At 36.3% G+C, this 20,424-nt stretch overlaps 1 protein-coding gene across 4 annotated transcripts in view; it reads right to left on the reverse strand.

Moving 5' to 3' along the window:
• Positions 1-8,283: 8,283 nt before the first annotated feature.
• Positions 8,284-20,424, reverse strand: part of UBE2E3 (ubiquitin conjugating enzyme E2 E3) — a 104,332-nt gene continuing 92,191 nt past the window's right edge. For all 4 annotated transcript variants that reach the window (XM_064286937.1, XM_064286936.1, XM_010602793.3 and 1 more), the window contains 3 exons: positions 15,030-15,162; positions 10,473-10,620; positions 8,284-8,915 (listed from right to left, as the gene is read on the reverse strand). In XM_064286937.1, the coding sequence (XP_064143007.1) occupies positions 8,818-8,915; positions 10,473-10,620; positions 15,030-15,162 (379 nt within the window). In that variant the 3' untranslated portion in view covers positions 8,284-8,817. The remainder of the gene's footprint in view (positions 8,916-10,472; positions 10,621-15,029; positions 15,163-20,424) is intronic.

A 20,424-nucleotide genomic window follows, 5' to 3' on the forward strand; every position in this document is an offset into this window, starting at 1 on the left:
CCCTAGTAAAATTTGTTGTCAAGGTAGATTCTTCAATGACTTAAGGAAAATCATTTTAAACAAAGAAAACATTTAAGGTGTTTGAGGCTGAAACCAACTTACAATTGCTAACCACGCATGATGAGAAAAAGCTGTTCTAGTTGCTGTGGGAATTTCAATTACTTGTTATTAACAGGCAACTATGAAATTGAAGGCAGATCTAGGTAGACATCTCTCTAAATCATTTATTCATTCAACAACAAATGACTACTCTGCTGGACACAAAGGGGCACACGGATGCATGAGCTCTCATCCCCCCAACTCACTTTCAGCTAACAACCATCCATTTTACGGAGCTTTCCACTGCATCCATCCTCCAATCTGGACATATACCCTTGTCTTCTGCCACCTCTCCTGTTAACTATACATGAGATGTCTGCCCTAGCAAAGGCCAACCACTTCACTTGTGTGCTAGATCTATCCCCTCCTGCCTATGTAGGTGAATTCAAGAATTTGGTGAATGCTAAAACTGCTTTAAGTGCCAGATTTTTTTTTTTTTTTTTTGCTACAGTTCCCAATGAACTCGTAGGCAAGAAGAGACAGACGTCCAAGGTAAGGGCAGAGGGCTTGGAAATATCTCAGTAGATGGTGGAGATGACTTTCTCAAGGACGCTCTCTCTCTCCCCTACATCATCTACTTCTACTTCCCCGCTTAATCTTTCCCATCAACAAATTGGTCCGTTCCCCAACTGGCCCATCCCTGAACCAAGTCTCTTCCTAAATATAGTTACCAGAGATTCAAACAAAATGTAAGTTAGATCCTGTCACTCTTTTGCTAAAAAACCTTCTAATAGCTTCCCAATTTATTTACAGTGATCTGTAAGACTCTAAGTGATTTGCCCATCTGTTATCTCTTTGATGCACCTCTTACTCCTCTCCTAGTTGTTCACCTACTCGAGTCCCACTGGGCCCTTGCTACTTTTGAACACACTGGGCATGCTACTGCCCCGGAGTGTTTCTGCTTGTTATATTCCCCCTGCCTGGAACACTCTTCCTCTATGTGGATTATCCTTCATTATTTTTAGCTGTTGACTTTTTGGTGGAGTCTTCCCTAAGTTTTTTTATAATTTCACTACAGCTCCCCTTCCTCCTTCCCAACACACATTCCCTACCTCCCTTCCCTGCTCTCCAGAGCACTTGTTAGTTGCCATTGAGTCGATTTTGACTCATGTGTCAGAACAGACCTGCTCAATAGGGTTTCCAAGGCTGTGACCTTTTGGAAACAGATCTCCCAGCCTATCTTCCAAGAAGACTCTAGGTAGGTTCAAACCACCAACCTTCTCGCTAGTAGCTTAGCACTTAACCGTTTGTGCCACCCAAGCAACTATCTGGCGTGTTGTTGTTTTTAGTCATTGCGACCCCATGTGTTTAGAGTGTAACTGCTCCATTAGGGTTTTCAAGGCTACGACCTTTTGGAAGCAGATCCCCAGGCCTTACTGCCAAGAAGCCTATGGGTGAGTTTGAACCACCAATCTTTAGTTTAGTAGTCCAGTGTTTAACCATTGGGCCACCCAGGGATCCCCATCTAATATACGTATTTTTTTTTTTTTTTCCTGTCTCTCTCTACTTGAAATTTAACTCTAGAAGGGCAGGCATTTTTCATGTGTTTTGTTCACTGCTAATCCTAAGCAACTAAAACAATATTGTCAGAGTAGACAGCTAATAATTTACTGACTGAATGAAATTAACTGGATCCCTGATTTCAAGGAGCTCATGATCAACAAAAATCCTCACAACTGGACCAGTAAGCAATACCATGATAAACGGAGAAAAGATTTAAGTTGTTAAGGATTTCCTCTTACCTATTTTGGACATGTTATCGGGGGAACCAGTCCCTGGAGAAGGAATCATGCTTGGTAGAGGGTCAGCAAAAATGAGGAAGACCCTCAATGAGATGGACTGACACAGTGGCTGCAACAATGAGCTCAAGCGTTAACAGCCATTGTGAGTGTGGTGCAGGACCGGGCAGTGTTTCATCTTGTACACAGTGTCGCTATGAGTCAGAACTTACTTGGCAGCACCTAACAATGATCAAGTAAGGCTGATGATGTACATCCACAAATAAAATATGATGTGTCATTAAAAAAAAAAACTACAGAGGAAAAAACATTGTCTCACATGGATATTTAAAATGATCTTTATCATTTGGGAAGTGTGTGGCCAGGGCCAGAGTTTGGCAGAGGGCTCCTCAGTGTACGATAAAGGATTCAGCTGAGGGGTGCTAGTGGCATCCCTACAGCCCTATTCCCTCAATTCCCTGTGTTCCTCATAATTACTCTTCACACTCTGTAGATGAAAATATGGAACGCTTATGTAAATACGTAATTACCCCAATCTCAGTCACAAGAGCATCCTTAACTCTCCGCACGCAGTAGGCTCGTAACTGTCAGGATTTTTCTTGGTGCCCAACACCTCTTGGGAACCCATTTCTCCACAGGTTTACCTTTCCCTTTCTTGGTCTGAGGTAGGCCTAGGAGCAATAAACAGTCATATACCCGAGTTTTGTTCATGCTACAATTAATGGGGTAAATGAGAAGCTGCTGGAATTATACTTCTGATTTGGGGAGCTTTTGCTCAGTCACCTTTTACTTACACTTGTTGGCACAGGAATAACATGGTGCAGTAAAGAAAAAGTGACTCATTTGATTTCTTTCTACTATTCCATTCCCTTTCTCACAGAAGCCAGACAATAATTCAATAAACAACTTCCAACACTCACGGACTCCCCCCATAATACTGTATAGTACACAAATTATCTTTCCCTGAAATATATGTTTCTCTTAGAAGAGATTTTTTTTAAAGGTCACTTTTTATTTTTCCCGTTAGATTTCCCTAGAAGAATATTTTAAGTAGACACATACATTTCTCTTTTCTCTTTTTACCAAAAGGGAATAGAGAAACATATCAATTAAGCAGACAGTAATGATACTGGTAAATTCTGTAAATTTGATAGACCAGAATGAATTTGGGTTTAAGAACTTTTAAAATTACAAGATTAATTCATTCTCCATTTTAAACAAGGAAACATTAAGTAGGTTATGTGAATAACCCATTGGCTATTACCTCTATTTCAGCTTAACAGGAATAGATACAGCACCTACCATGTATAAAAGCACTGAATCCATACAATGGGGAATTAAAGAAGACAGGACGGATATGCTTCACATGATCTCTGCCCTCAAGGGGCATCTCTGTAATCTTATGGAGATGATTTACACCCATGATATAATATTCATTCATTCAACGAACATACATATTATGTTAGATATTGGGCCAGGTACCGAGATATGGAGAAAAGGAATTGCTGATACTATTGTCCAAAAACTTGCTCTACAGAAATACGTATAAGGTGTTAAACTGGATATAATAAAATGCCAAAATATATGCAACAGACGCTGGGTACTAAGAGTAGTTTGAAAGATAGACAGCAATTATTTTAAAAGCACCAAATAGTATTACAAGCATGTTTAATATATAGATTGGGTAAAACTTACCAAATATTGTACTAATATTTTCATAGCTAAATCAGCAGGGACATCTGTTCAATTTCTCATTCAACAGTAAACGGATACACATTAGCAAAGATGTGTTCTCTTTTGCTAAGGAGAGGGGAAAAAAAATCTATCTGGACAGGAAAAGGACAAACTATTTAAGGATGTGACAATATATTCATCTCTGTACACCAGAGACAGAAAGGATTTTGCACTCAGAAAGGCACTTAATATTTGCACAACAAATAAACTGACAATGGAGATTAGTTAAGGGGTAGCATAAGCCCCCCTTTTCCCACCCTCCAAAGTAAAAGAAAAAAAGATTCTTGGCTTTAGATCCACCATTGCTGAGAAGGGCACCTGGCTTGTCGCTGGCACTTGAAAACATGCATATGCTTGACTTCTCTTTATTATCCAACATATTTCTGACGTTTGTGCAGATGGTGTCTCAGAGAAACAGATAGACTGACAGATTAAGAGGTATATTTTGAGAACAGTAAAAGAGAAAGGTTTCACCAAAGAGTTGGACTTGAGATAAACTTCAGGGCTTGGAATATTTGAAAACATAAATTGCCTTTTATGATGTGTTGCAGAGACCTGCATGATTGTCTTCTAGCCTCTCCTGACTTCAACAGGAGGTAACCTATAGATATGGAAGATTTAGAGTGAATTAAAATTTATTTAAAACCACTTTATTGGTAATACCTAGAATTATCAATTTACCTTTTGTTAAGCCACAGTTCTGTTTATTTTAGAACATATTCAGAACTAGGCACCAGAGCCTAATCTGATGCCTAATCATAGTTAAATCACTCATGTAAAATTAAATTAATAACAAAGACTACTGTGCCTTAATCTAGGTAATGTATTGGTTTTTTTTTTTTTTTAAACTCATCTTCTCAATGTCTGCTCCTATTAATATATTGGATACTGTCATTTTAAAATCATCTTGGGCTTCTACCTACTTGAGCTACTGGGACCACAAGAAGTTTTGTGATCACAGCAGGTGTCAAAACTGAAACAAGAAAGCTACTGCTTTCTTCAGAAAAGTGCTTTTAACAGTGTCTGGGACAGTAAGAGGAACATTTCTAACTGACAAGGTTGATTCTCCCTGACTACTGTGGTTTAAATGAGGCCAAGCTGTTGGCAATGTTGTTTATAAACAGTCCCGGCAATCATTTTACAATCATTTTGAAAGGAGTTTCAGAGCACTATGTAGAAATATCCAGTTACAGGTTGGGCATTCACATTAGACATTTAGATCAATTAGTACCTTTACAAGAAAAAGTTGGCAAGCTAGTTGAAAACACTTTGTTTCATTTTATATAATGTATATTTGATAAAATGTAATTATGAATTACTTTCTATTATTTGGGTATTGGTTGAAAATACATTGAAATAATTTGTTTAGAAATGAATTTGTTTAAACGTATTTATCTACGAAATGAACACTAAATGAAATATAAATGGATAGTGTAAATATTGTAGATTGATTATCTCAGTCTCTTAAAACAATGTGCAATGGTTTTAAAAAATAATTGGTGTTTCAGATCATGCTACACATCTCTCCAAAGGCCACAATATCAAGGCTGACAAAAATGTGCTAATATGAAGCACTAACATGACAAAAATGTAGGTTAATATCTGAAGCCATCAGGCCCAAACTGACTTACATTTTATAATACAGTGATTCTTGTACTGTTATAAGAATACACTTCTTTAAGTTCACATCAGTAAACAACTCAAAATTATTATTAGAAAGGTTAACATATATGGGTCAATTCAAACTAAGTATCAACAGGATTTTATCACTGTGATTAATTAAAATTTTGATTTTAAAAAAAGTAATGCCAAGGTAACAAAAACACCTTGTTACTCTGAAAAAGGTAGATGTTAAATACTTGCTATCAATACAAATTTCCTGATGTAGTTATATACAAATCATGGTTAAATTATATTAGATATCATATCGACTTTTTTCATAAATATAAGTTATTTTAAAAAGCATCACTAAACCATACAAATGATGAAATTTAAAGATAATAAAATAATATCATTTACCTCATTTGCAAATAATTTTCCAAATTAAAAAAAGCAAATTAGATATATATATGCACTCAATATTTACATGCGATGTTATAAACCAAAACTCTAGGCCTAGTGGTAAAGAACGTGGGCTGTACCTCCACATCACATCGGCTGTGTCATCCAGGGCAAGTTATTTAATCTTTCTATGCATCGGTTTCAAATGCCAACTAAGGATCATGAGAGTGCCTATTCACCTAAAGCTCTTTTGCTGTTAGTTACCGTCAAGTCGGTCTGGACTTATGGTGACCCCGTGTTACAGGGTAGAACTGCTCCACAGGGTTTTCTTGGCTGTGATACTAGCGGAAGCAGATCACCAGGCCTGTTCTTCCACGGTGGGTTCAAACCTCCAACCTTTAGATTAGCAGTGGAGTACAAACGATTTACACCACCTAGGAACTTTTAAACTCCCAAAATGAACACTGCTGTTGAGTCGATTCCAACTCACAGCAACCCTATACGACAGGGCAGAACTGCCCCATAGAGTTTCCAAGGAGCGCCTGGTGGATTCAAACTGCCGACCTTTTGGTTAGCCGTAGCGCTTAGCCACTTCACCACCAGGGTTTCCTGGGAACCTTTAGGGGACATTAAACGAGGTAAGGTGCACTAGTGCCTAAAAGGTGCTGACATGCACTGCATGACTCCTCTGAGGGCAAAGGATCGTAATCACAACACTCCAGTTACAATGAGATGCATGGTGCCATGACCACTCTTGAACACTTGTCAAGTATCCTTTGAACTTGTAATTTGTAAAATTTGCTCTTAATCGATGGAAAAAGTCTGAGTTCTTAAATATCACAATTTATAACCCGAGCAAAGTTTCACAGAGAAAAAATTCCCTAATAAGAGTACACAGACATGGCTACCTATGCATCCATGAAGAGGATCCATAGTTTTTCAGAAATAGATAATCAGACAAAAAAATCTCAACTCTGGAATTTAACAGTAGGTAATGGTGATTGTTATTTTGTAAATATGCCAGATTTAGAAGAATGTGGCTATCATTTTATAGGTAGAGGTACTTATTAAAACACCAGGCTACCCTTAACTCATTTGAAATTACAGCCTGTTCCCTGAAAGAAAAAGCAGAACAAGCAAATAATCAAATTCAACTCTTTTGTATATGAATAAAATGAAACTCAAAGAAGTTAAACCATCTTGTTTAAGGTCACAAATGTAGTTTGAAGAAGAGCCACAAATATTTTTAGGTAATCAATTCCCTCCACTCCATCTTAAGCCAGTATGGGACATAAAAGCCTACAAGTAAGAAAAACAGGCTAGTAGTAGTAATTACGCTGAGAGAAAACGAGGGAAGTACAATCAGAGAACCCTCAGACATCCAAATACCCAGTATGATGAGAGGTTTTCTAGAACCGAGAGATAAATTTACTCCTCTAGGACACACCATGTACAATCTTGGAAGTTGGGGGAAAACTACTTTCTACAGCTCACCTGCAGTTCCTAGAAGTTTTTATAGCTTACATAAAAGGACTCCATCTTTATCACACCCTCTTGAATGCCATCACAGATTATTAGTTACCATTTAAAAGAGTCAAGGCTCAGATTTTCATAAGCTTAAGCTTGAATTTTTTGAAAGAGCACCTTTGTGTTTGGTATTCCTTTGTGATAGGGAGAGATGTTTTTGGAACTTAAGTGAGAAACAGATCTACGAAAGTATAATTTTCCTTATCTTAATTTGAGGCTTCTATTGACAAACACTCAAGTAGGAGCCCACCATTCTTAGTGACAGTATACATGCAATTATACATGTTTTACTGATTACCTCGAAGCAATGTATTTTTGTTAGTAATTCCATTCTATAAATTTTAATATGGTACACTCCATTTCCATATTTAGTATTGAGAAGATATTTTCTCCATATTCCACAGTCCTGGCTACATGACCAAAGAATCACCTCAATAATTATCCTAGTCTTAGAAAAAAAAGCACATTTATACTCTGTTTACCAAACCTGAATATTATAAAGTAATTCTAATTCTTGAAGAAATCTACTATTTTAACCATAATTAGAAATTTAAACTCTAAAAACCTTAAAAGTTGGGGTTCCCCCCCATTAAGAAATAATGTCATATCTACACACTAATCCATAATTCCATTCTACCTTCAGGGCAGACAAAGGTTTGTGCTAACTCTGCCTCTGGCTATATCTGCTGGCCATGTGCCACAGTAAGAACGGTAATGCACACCATGGACATTCGAAACCAAGATTAAAAGTAAAAACTGCACCAAAGACCTAGAACAGCTACCAGATCTAAGTTATTATCTGACAATACTGCCCAACACTGGACAGAAATCAATTTGGAAACAAAATGATCCATTCCTGAATGAGGCAGGATTTCTAATTTTTTTTTTAACTCAAATTCTTAGCATTTCATAATTCGGAAATATCACATTAATAAAGTTACGCTTTCTGTTTTTAAACCAATGGTTTTAATTCCAGTTTTAGATATTTAAGTATTAATAGACTTAAAGGAAAAAAACTCTACACATTTAATAAGATTTTAAATGCTTTCAATTTAGTAATTCATTTATTTATACTAGTCCTTAAAAGTCAATCTTCATCTTTCCATTTTTATTTCATCAACAATCATCTCAGACACACCTTCTAATAAGACTCACTTAAAATATTACGACAGGAAACTAAGCCTTCGGGAGCATGTTTATTGTGTTTGAGATGATACATCAGGTGCTCTCTGAGCTACAAAGGGTAAAAGGAAATCCTCTCGTTACAAACTGACAAAGGTAAAAGGTAAAACATTTTCACAACAGCATGTACCACATACTCAGAAATAGATCTGGGTTTAATACAAATGACATAATTCCTAGTCATCTACAGCTACTTTTATAACTTCATACAGATAATGAATTAGGCTAAAATGCACTATAGTATTTGGTAGACTTCAGGACCAGTATCCTTAGTACATCACAAAATACATTTTGATATCCCAAAGAAGCAAGACTTGCAAGTAGGCGTTTTAAACATAACTAATCTACAGCTACAAAGTTCTACTCTTGATAGCATTTACCTTTTTAGGGAGTCTCCCAGTCTCCAAAGGATAAAAGCAGAGAGTAGAATCAGTATAACATATACACAGAAGTCCGTATTGTAAAGGCTATAAAGATTTGCAGCACAGGGAGAAGATGCCTTCTGCTCCTTCACACTGCATACAAGTTATGTGAATTATGTTGCGTATCTCTTGGTCCACTGTCTGGCTATCCTGTCATGTTCTGCTCTGTTGGTCAAATACTGAGTGGCTATGCTTCCAACCAGAGGATCCGCTGGAAAAGTAGAAAGAAGATATTATGTGGTGTCTTAGAGGTATGGTTCTAACATTTTATTAAATTGAAATGCTTATTTTTCACCAGCATCTTGATATATAATGGCTAGATCTTCAAAAGAGGTATGCTTAAAATAATAAAATCATCTGTATGTTTTAATACGCAAATCAGAAAAGTCTCCCTTGCTAAAAAGTAAATGCTCAGTTAATAGATCTGATTTTTTATAAGGATGTCTGACTTTAATATACAAAAACAATTTTTTACTTTTGGCATGTTATCCAACAATGAAAGCATGCTAAGTGATTATATTTCTGCCTTCTTATGGATATTTAAAAATGTAATTTTTAAATTTACATTTTTTAAATAAAATTCATATCTTATAACACATTGTTATTCAGAACGAAATCTGTTCTTCATTCCGTGCAGTAATATGACTCTAATCACTAACCACATCTCCATTTAAAAACTTACTTGTCACTTTATTTTAAGTAGAATTCTGAACCAGAAACTGAGCTTCAGATGTAAATTTAATTCCAAATTTTATTTACTTTTCAAAAATTTAAAATAAATACATATGCTATAGTAATTGAAGTGTACCAAATGACTGCCAGTAAAAAGTAAAGCTCTCTTCCTCTCTGCTAGCTACTCAGAAATTCTTCTCCCTGGCAAACCACGGTTACCCATTTACATCATTTCTTTCCAAAGATATTACATGCATTTACAAGCATTTATAATAGTATTTTCTTCATTAAAAAAAAATTATACAAGTGTATGTAATTTGTTTTAAAAGCTGCATCCTCTATCGATGGATGCTCAGGTCATTTCCAATCTTTTGCTTTAATAAACAATGCTGCAATGAATCCCTCTCTATGGCATATGTATAACTGCTAGGCCTAAGGCAGCAGTGATAGCCTTTGGTGGTTCATCAATCTTTTTTAAAAAGTAAGTCAACTTCTTTAATGATAACCACATTAAGACTGCATATATGAAATCCCAGGCCTACGTATCACTTCATCAAGTCCAACTGTCCATACTGAAGTTTATACATGGCAGTTATACATTTCTAAAAAAATGTGAGTTTATATGATCGTAATCTAGTTCAACTCTCTCATCAGTAATAACTTTTATATCCACTACTGCATCTAATATAATTGATCATTAATCCAAAAAGGGAGAAGAAAAGGTCCCTTCATTACTAAGTGCCTGCTTTAAAGCACATGGCAGCATGGAAGGAGTGAGAAAAAGAGGGACAAACGTCAGAGACATCACTTTACTCCTATCAGAAGCGGTCTGTACAGCTAAATAATTTAGAAAATAGACCACATTAATGACGGGAGAAAATAATTGTAGGGTGGTATGCCAGTAAGCAAACTAAATGAAGTTATTAAAGAGATTTTTTGGCCTATTCTAAGTGAAATGATACTGGTAATTTCACTGTAACATCTACTGTGTTGATCTTTCTACTGAAAGCATTTATTTCTCATTCTACCCTTAAGCTAACCAAGAAAATACATTGGTTTTGGTAGTCTCATTATGTGTTCATAAATATTTGCTTACCAGGATTGCAGTCTGTCAAAAGGGAACAAATAGACAGCAAAACCTTTGAAATAGTCAAAGCAGGACTCCAGTTATCTTTAAGGATGTCCAAACAGATGACTCCCTGACTGTTGATGTTGCAGTGATAGATTCTGGTGCGGAAAGTAACCTAAGGACAGTCATGTTAAAATACAGAAAGAAAATGAACACTTCATTACCAACTAAAACTCTTTCCAACAAAAACAACAGGTAATGCATCACTGATAATACTAAATAGCAAATAACTGAACTGAAAAGTTAATCTTAGATTATGTTCAAGTAATAACAAAAGTAAATGGTTTTATTTGATTCCATTTAAATAATTTTTTTGTTCTAACCCAGTATTTTCCCACTGCCGTCGAGTGGATTCTGACACATAGCAACCCTATGAGACAGAGGAGAAGTACCCCAAAGGGCTTTCAAGGAGCAGATGGTGGATTCAAGCTGCTGACCTTTTGGTAGGGCTCCAACCCAGTACAGAGGGAGCTATGCTGATTTCATACCAAAATGAGCAGTTGATTTGATTAATTTAATCTAAATGAATGATATAGTATTCCTATGTATGTATATGTATACATGTGTTCATACACAAACACACACACTTGAATTTTAAAGACAGAAAGTAAGGGGGAGCAGAAATGTTTTGAGGCCAAAGGGTAAAAAAAAAACACGTAAAATGCAAGTTACATTAGTTTCTTAGTAGAAAATACTAGCACCAATTCAGCTATCTCTTACCACATGTAAGAATATATTGAAGAAGGATTTAGAGGAAGGCTGGTGATCTCATCAGCACTACCTGCCTTTCTATTCTCAGCTTTTCATTTCCACACAGTTGGCTCACTGTCTTGTTAAGCTAAGACAGTAAAACAAAATAAACAAGGTCTTTAGCTACTGGACAAAGGAAACATATCTATGACTGTACGGGAAAAGAGGAGAAATCATAGGAACAGATACCAAAGAGTTTCCAAATAACCACAGACACTAACCCTAATGGGATGGTTAGTTTGTGAACTGGAGTTGCAAAGAAACAGACACAGTTCTTGATGTCTTGGAACTAGCGCTGTAATATGATTTCCAAAGGGGAGTCTGGAAAGAAAATATTATGCTGTAAAAAGTTTGTTTTTCTTTTTTGATAGTTACATGATTTTTGAAAAATTTAGAGGCCTCTGGTGTAGGAAACCCTGGTGGTGTGGTGGTCAAGTGTTACGGCTGCAAACCAAAGAGTCGTACAGTTCGAATTCACCAGGCGCTCCTTGGAAACTCTATGGGGCAGTTCTACTCTGTCCCATAGGGTCGCTATGAGTCGGAATCGACTTGACGGCACTGGGTTTGGTTTTTGGTTTTTCGGTGTAGTGACAAAGGAGGAGAGACTATGAGCCTTTAGAACTGCTCTGTCCAATATGGTAAACACTAGCCAACTGTGAACAATGAGATCTTGAAGTGTGGCTAGTAAAACTGAGATGGGCTAAAACTGTAAAAGACATATCAGATTTCAAAAACTTAGTACCAAAATAAGAATGTAAACTATGTCATTAATAATACTTTTATATCATTTATATGTATAAACGACAATATTTTGGGTTAAGTAAGTTATTAAAAGTTAATTTTACCTATTTCTTTTTAGCTTTTAAGGTGGCTACTAGAAAATGTAAATATACATGCATAGCTCATATGACATTTCCACTAGTGCTAGTCTGGAATATGGGCATAAAATATGTCCAGATAATTGACAGCTGCTACTCAAGAGGTATAAAAGAGTAGTTTATAAATGTAATACACCTAACATTTTGAATCCTTTCAGCTATTAACAATAACAGAACAGTATCCATGAACAGAAGAGAATTCATGTTATTTTTTCAAGAAGTTCAAAACTTTATCTTACCTTCAAAAAGAATCAGTTCTACACAGAAAAAGTTGTACCCAGAAATCTTATTTATTTTTCACATGTCCAACTGTAGATCTTGATAATATTTAATAATACTACATAAGGTATCTTAGAAAAAGGACTGAACTAACATTAAAGATTTAGAATTAAAATACTGAGATTTCAGCAAAAATATTTAATATGCTAAAGTTATGGATAACCATTAATCAAAATGATTATGATCAATGATATACAAAACCATATACTGAAACCCTTATATTAATCAATTTCCATTTTCTATTGAAAGATACTAAGAAAAATGTATGGGTCTATTCTGTCAGTAATTTTCCCCTCACACATGAAATTTTGTACAAACTAAAAATCTGCTAACTCTTCAACATGTAAGAAACAATTTCCAATCTAAAAAAACTACGCATATAGAAATAAATATCACTAGTTATAACTACAGTCAGAAGCCACTTTGCTAAGGTTTGAATTTTTTTCTATGAGAAACTTCACTGCTGAACAGAAAGTGAACAGTTAGTGATATGCTGGCCTCTAACATGTATCGTAATTTTGAATGAGAATACAATTAGTGCTGTTACTAACATGAGGATTTTACCCCTTTAATTAATTTAGTGAGACAAGATTCTGCAGACCTGGGAGCCTTCAATGAGATAACCCTTTGAATATCTTAGATTCTGATGGGCATGCACAGTAAATCATTCAAAACTTACAGTAAAGCTGTAGTTAAGAAAAAAACACCTCCAGGTAGACCTCTGTAGCTGCAATTGGAGGTAAACATCACTAGGTGGAACTGTTGTTACTTTGCTAGATGTTTTCTGGAAAAATGATTTCTAAGCAGGATTAAAAATCCTGCCTTTAAAAAAAATAATACAGGCAAAAACACCTTTAAATTTTATACACATACACACACAGACGCATTAAGTAGCTGTACAGATTTTAAATAGTACAATGTTGTTGGTAGGTGCCCTCAAGTTGATTCCGACCCATAGTGACCCTATGTACAACGGTACAAAACACTACCTAGTCCATCCTCACAGAACTGTTGCTATGCTTGAGCCCATCCGTACAGGCACTGTCAATCCATCTCATAGAGAGTCTTCCTCTTTTTGCTGACCTTCTACTTTACCAAACATGATGTCCTTCTCCAGGGACTGGTCTTCCTGTTAATGTGTCCAAAGTATGTGAGATGAAGTGTCTCCATCCTTGCTTTTGAGCATTCTGGCTGTACTTCTTCCAAGACAGATTTGTTCATACTTTCAGCAGTCCATGGTATATTCAATATTCTTCACCATCACCACAGTTCAAAGGCGTCGATTCTTCTTCAGTCTTCCTTATTCACTATCCAGCTTTCACATGCATATGATGCAGTTGAAAATACCATGGCTTGGGTCAGGTGCACCTTAGCCTTCAAGGTGACATCTTCGCTTTCCAACACTTTAAAGAGGTCCTTTGCAGCAGATTTGCCCATTGCAATACATCATCTGATTTCTTGACTGCTGCTTCCATGGGTGGCTATTGTGGATCCAAGTAAAAATGAAATCCTCAACAGCTTCAATATTTTCTCCATTTTTCATAATGTTGGCTTAGAGGACATAAAAAGTAGCGCTGGTGGTGCAGTGGTTAAGCGCTCAGCTGCTAACCAAAAGGTCAGCGGTTCAAACCTACCAGCCGCTCCATGGGAGAAAGATGTGGCAGTCTCCTTCCCTACGATTACAGCCTAGAAAACCCTATGGCACAGCTTTACTCTGTCCTACAGGATCACTATGAGTCAGAACTGACTTGATGGCAACAGGTTTGGTTTTATAGGGAACATAAGGAACCATATTGAAAAGAAAAACATTTTGTTGTATTTAAGTGTTGACAGACTCGATTACACACTTATCCCTGGCATGTCGGAAGTCTCTGTAGTAATTATGTTCAGGCTTAATTCTGGTAGTTCCAACCTGTTGGCATGACCATTTTAGAATGAAAAATAAGGAAAGGAAGCCATTCTGTAACTATTAAGTTTAGGCTTTGCAAAATAATTACTAGCCATTACAAGGCACAACTCAACCCTTATGTTTGTTCTCCACCAAATTCATACTTCAAATGAACAAGACAACAATGAAGGAGAAGTTGCCCAGTCACTCTCAGTTCCCATTACTACACTGTACCCACAAAGTGCACAAAATGAGTTTACTAAACATTATTAGTGCCTGTCTTTCTTGTTATGGGTTTCTAGTTCTCTGCTTATCTATAATGATGAGTTATTTAGCATGAAACTGCAGTTATTTAACTTAACCCCTTACCTCGGGACACTGTTAAATAGGTTTATTTTTTATCCCAATATGTTTCTTAAGGAAGATTCATAGGATGTTTCCTCACTGTGATCAAAAATCCAAAATTATTTTGCTTTATCGACATGCAAGGTAATAAAGTTTTATTTACAATCAGCAATTAAACCTTTCTGCAGATTTCAAAGTTATTTGTAAAAGGTAGAGGTCAATTACTTTCACAGCTTTCAAATTCTTAGTTACTTTAAAGTTTCTGTATCGATCCATGAAAAACATAATGACATAAACATTATCACACAAATACACGATTCATCTTTGGAATAAACTGATTTTGGAGAAGGATAAATATTAAAGAATGCATTTCTAGATTCTTACCTTTGGTGGCTTAAATGGGTAATCTGATGAAAATGTGATATCCAGAAAAAACACACCACCTTCATATACAGAACCTGGTGGACCAAGTATAGTTGATCTCCATTCATAAATGTTATCTCCTTTAGGCCCAGCACTATTTAAAAGAAATTAAAAATCAATGTGTATATCTGTAAGCAATGCATGTTAACATTAACTCAATGGCAACAAGTTTTTGTTTTTTATATAACCACAGTAAAGTTTCCAACTTTGGTAGATGTTTATGGGTTTGAATTAAAAAAAAAAAAAAAATTTAAAAGATGTTTAAATTACACGATAATTTAATAAAATTATACAATAATTTAACCTACAACCTGTATTACAATTTTGTCGATAAACCTAATAATGCCCTTTGTAACATTTAATTTTCCTGTAGATAAAGATGATCCAGTCTTAGGATCATGTATGCCCCGTGTCACTAGTCTCATTTAACAGGAGGCAGTTCTTCAGCCTCTGACTTCTATAACACTGATTATTTTTGAAGAATACGGTCCTTAAAAAAAAAGAATGTCCATCATTTTGGGCTTGCCTAATGTTTCTGAATTACTGGATTCAGGTAATGCATTCCTGGCCAAAATAGCACATAAATGATATTGTGTCTTCCTCATGGTATCATATCCAGAGGCACATACCGTCCACATGTCCCTCTTACTGATGACATTAATTTTGATCACCCAGAGAAAATGCTGTTTGATTTCTCTACTGCTTAGTTACTATTTTTAGCCCTGACACCAGTAAGCAACCTGAGGTGAGACACTTTAGAACCATGCAAATATCCTGTTTCTCATCCAAATTTCTCCCCTAGATTTAGTATACACCTATGATTCTAATCTTTACTATGATGGTGGCAAAATCATGGTTTTCCAACTCCAATACTTCTCCCACATTAACTAGCTGGCACCCAAGCCCTCTCTTCTCCTATACATACATACCCACATATATATGTATGCATGTATGTGTTTATATATGTATTATTATCAATATGGCCTCATGGAGTCCTATTTTCCTCCAATGCTTTATAATTAATTACTACTCTTAATTATTTTGATGTTGAAATTATCCCAGATTTGGCCAGTGGGAGTACCTTCAAAATGGCTCCTATATCCTAATGACATGCTGCCATCATTTTTTTTTTTCTTTTTTTTCCTTGAGCACTTCCTTACTTTCTGACATAACAATGTGTTCCAGGCTCCAAGCCTTGGAATCAGCCATTTCTCCAAGGAGCCCTAGTTCTTTTTAGTGAGAAAAAACAAAATCTGAGCACAAGATGCTACCAAGTCCCAATTACACTTTGATGCATTATACTCAACACATCATCATTTATAAAATATAAGCAAGAGAGACAGTTCAAATAAAATCTAAATTCACAATTATTTGTTGGTAAGGCAACTCTAATTCTCTTTAAACACACTTTTTTTTTCCATTTTCTCTAACCTTTAAATCATAAATTAACTATCTGAACATGCCTGTATAAAACTTTTCTTCTTTTAAAATAGCCATCAGTTTAGAAATGAGCTGCATGTCTGATTTAAAATAAGTATAAACCAGCATTGATAAATCAACCATATTAATTACAATAGAATATTCATGAATAGTTGAAATGATTTAAGTATATCTTATTAACTCTCTAAATGTAAACTATAGAACTTTAGATAACTGATGCTGTCAATAATCAAATATGTGCTCTAAAAAGTGGTTAATACTGGAAAGGTATGAAAACTTGATGGTATGATAAAAATATTTAGAGAATATTTAAAAAATCCATCTTTAAGGCAGAGATATAATAAGGCAGAGATAAAATCATACTATTTCGACCTATTTAGTAAAAAAATATTTTAAAATAAACACCATTTTATAAATGTTAATTATACCCAGCAACTAGAACTAATTATAGCAATGACTCATTGTTCTGCTGTCATTTGACAATCAGGTATATTCTATAAGTGAATTTTCATTGTTAACTATAAAAAAAAAAATCAGAACTGAATAACTGTTTTGTTTTAAAAAAAAAGTTTAACCTGATTCAGTATCTTTTCTCAGTTTTTTTTTTTAACTTGGCGACTCTAATTCAATGATAGTAAAAGAGACTTTTATAGCATAGCTGATCTACTAAAATGGTTCCAATCTACACAGGTTAAAACCAGTTGCTGTTGAGTTGATCCCAACTCATGGTGACGACATACATGTCAGAGTAGGGCTGTCCTCCACAGGGTTTTCAATGGCTGATTTTTTGGAAATTGGCCAGCCCTTTTTCCAAGACAGCTGTGAGTAGACTCAAACCTCCAACCTTTCAGTTAGCAGCTGAGCCTGTTAACTGTTTGCAACACCCAGGGACTCCCAATACATGTTACACACTAGTATTAACAAAAAAATGTTAGCTAAGATTTACTCAGTCCTTACTATAATCATCCCAACAAACCTAAGACGCAGGTGTTATTATTAGATTCCTATTTTTAGATGAGGAAACTAGGGCACAGAGAGTTAAATAACTTTCTGAATGCCCCACAGCTACAAAATGCACAGACTGAATTTGAACAAAGTATGCAAACTAGTCTGTGATTTTTCTCAATGGTTTGCTACATTTCCTCTTATAATTTCAATGCTGCTACTTATAATCTCCAGTGAAATTTTGCAAATACTTAATTGTATAAATGCCCAGGGGAAAGCTGCTCTACAAAGAAACAAATTGCCTCAGAAATAATTTTTGGTTCTTAGAAGAACTGTGCTGTTTCAGGTAGTGAATAGGATAAGCTAGCGATTACTGTATTTTAACGAATCACAGAATCATAGACTAGAAAGGGTCTGACTGAAACCCAACTCTTCTCTTTACACTTGAAAAAACTGAGAGTAAATTATCCACCGCAAATAAATCCCACTGCCAGATGGTAAAAGAGCTGGGATCCCCACACCAAATCTTGTTTCTTAAATTGTCTTCTCCCCATTTATCATGCTATTCACGCAGTCTGTTACAACAGGATATTAAACAGAACTTTCCCTGCTGCCTTGGAGTAGGCAGAATTGGACTGAAGTCTGATAGTGTGGTTCCTGTACTGGACCAAGAGCACCTGGCCTAAGGAGAGTGAGGCCTAAAATTCACCCCTTGTGATAGCTGTCTTGCCTGGGGGAAAGGCCCCCTTTCTCATGAAGGTGTCCTTTGCTAGCCAAGCCAGGAAAGGGGGTAAGGGTGAGAGCCAGTAGAACTGATGCCACTGAGATGACTTTTTCTAATCCAAACAAAGCACTTTATAGGCTAGCAGCATATTTGCCACTGGGGCCCCACCACTAGTAGAAAATGGGTGCTAAATGCCCACATCTCCAGACAGGTGCTATTCACATTCACACCTGTATTAGTCCTCATTCTTTCACCTCCAAAGGATAACACTCTAGCAATTTTAACCTCTGTCTTTAATCATGCATTTTTCCTTCTCTGATGGGCCATAACCAAAAGAATACAATGATGTCATTTCTCCAATACTTATTTAAAAAACTAACTTCTATTCCTCTACTCCTTCCAGATTCCATCTCAATGATCTTTTACGGCAATTCTACTTAGAAGTGTTATCTATACCCGGTGCCTCCAATTTCTCTCCTCCTGTTTCTTCTCAAATTCATTTCAAATAGGCTTTTACTCCCCCTACCACTACATTGAAACAGCTCTTGTTCAAGGTCACCAATGACCTTTTCACTAGATCTTATGATCACTTCTAAGCCTTCATCTTATTTGACTGGTCCAATATTATTTGACCTGGTTGATCACTTTCTCCTCCCTGATAATACTTGCTTTGTTTGGGTGCCAGAATGCCACATTTGCCTGGTTTTCCTCCTACTTTTCTGGTTCTTCCTTCTCAAGCACTTTTGCTATTCCTGTTTTCTACCCATACCCAATCTTTTGGAGATCATGAAGTTTCATGGCTTCCAACAACATCAATATGCCGTTAAATCCCAAATTTGTCTCTCCAGCCTAGAATTTCTATCCTGAATTCCACATCTATACCTCTAAATGCTACTAATCGGTCTTTACTTTCAAATCTAATATGTACCTCAAATTTAAGTTATCCCAAGTTGAGTTCCTGGTATTTCAACTCCTACAATCTTTTCTATTTTAGCTAATGACAACTCCATTCTTCTAATTCTTCACGACAAAAACCTAGACTTCATTCTTGACAACTCTCTTTCCAACTCATATCCAGTATTATCAGTAAATTCTATTGGTTCTGTCTTCAAGACATGTCCAAAGTTCTACTACTGCTCCCATCCCCACTGGCCCAATCGTGGTTCAAAACACCATCATCTCTGGCTTGGTTAATTGCAACAGCCTCCCTGCTTCCACCTTTGACCCCACCCTCACCACAGCAATCACCATGACAACCAGGTAGCATGGCAGAGTTAAAATGTAAATCTAAACATGTCTCTCCTCTGGTCAAAACCTTCCAAAGGCTCACCTTCTTATTCTGCATTGAATTCAAAGTCTAATGACCTACAATGACTATATAATTTGCTCCCCGCCCCCATGTCTTCTCTGGTTACTCTCTTCCTTGTTCAATTACTGTAGCAACACTGCTCCTCCAACCTTCCACCTCTAGGCCTGCATCAGCTGTGCCTCTGTCTGAGATGCTCTCTCCAAGAGAGTCACATGATTTGCTCCCTCACCTTCTGCAGGTCTTGACCCAAGTCACCTTCTCAGTGAGATCTTCCATGGCCAACCTATCTGAAATGTCACTTACGATCTCCAGACATTTTGTATCCTCCTTTCCCTTTTTCCTCCTTAACATTTATCATTCTCTAACATGTAACATGAGTCAGAATCAAATTGACGGCAACGGGGAACACGTAGTATAGTTTATTTATTATTTTACTTATTATCCTTCTTCCCATTAGAACATAAGTGCCACATGGATACACAATCTAAATTTTAATTTGAAGTGGGCTGGGCTTTTTATGCTCTGAAAGTGAGATATATTTTAATACCTCAAAGTGACTAAAGAGCTCTGAGATCTGCCCAAAGAGAGAAGAAAGGGAGATCTCACAGAGCAAGTTTTATAACAGTGGTGATAATTAATCAATACATTGTCATGGATTGAACTGTGTCCCCCCAAAATATTTGTCAACTTGGCTAGGTCCTTGTATGATTATCTACCATTTTGTCATCTGAAGTGATTTTCCTATGTGTTATAAATCCTATCACTATGATGTATGTACTGAGATGGATTAGTGGGAGTCATACTGATGAGATCTACAAGATTAGATAGTGTCTTAAGCCAATCTCTTTTGAGATATAAGAGAAGCAAGCAGAGAGGCACGGGGGCTTCATACCACCAAAAAAGCAGCACTGGAAGTAGAGTGCATCCTTTGGACCCAG

Source organism: Loxodonta africana, chromosome 6 (assembly GCF_030014295.1).
Source record: "Loxodonta africana isolate mLoxAfr1 chromosome 6, mLoxAfr1.hap2, whole genome shotgun sequence".
Lineage (NCBI taxonomy): Eukaryota > Metazoa > Chordata > Mammalia > Proboscidea > Elephantidae > Loxodonta > Loxodonta africana.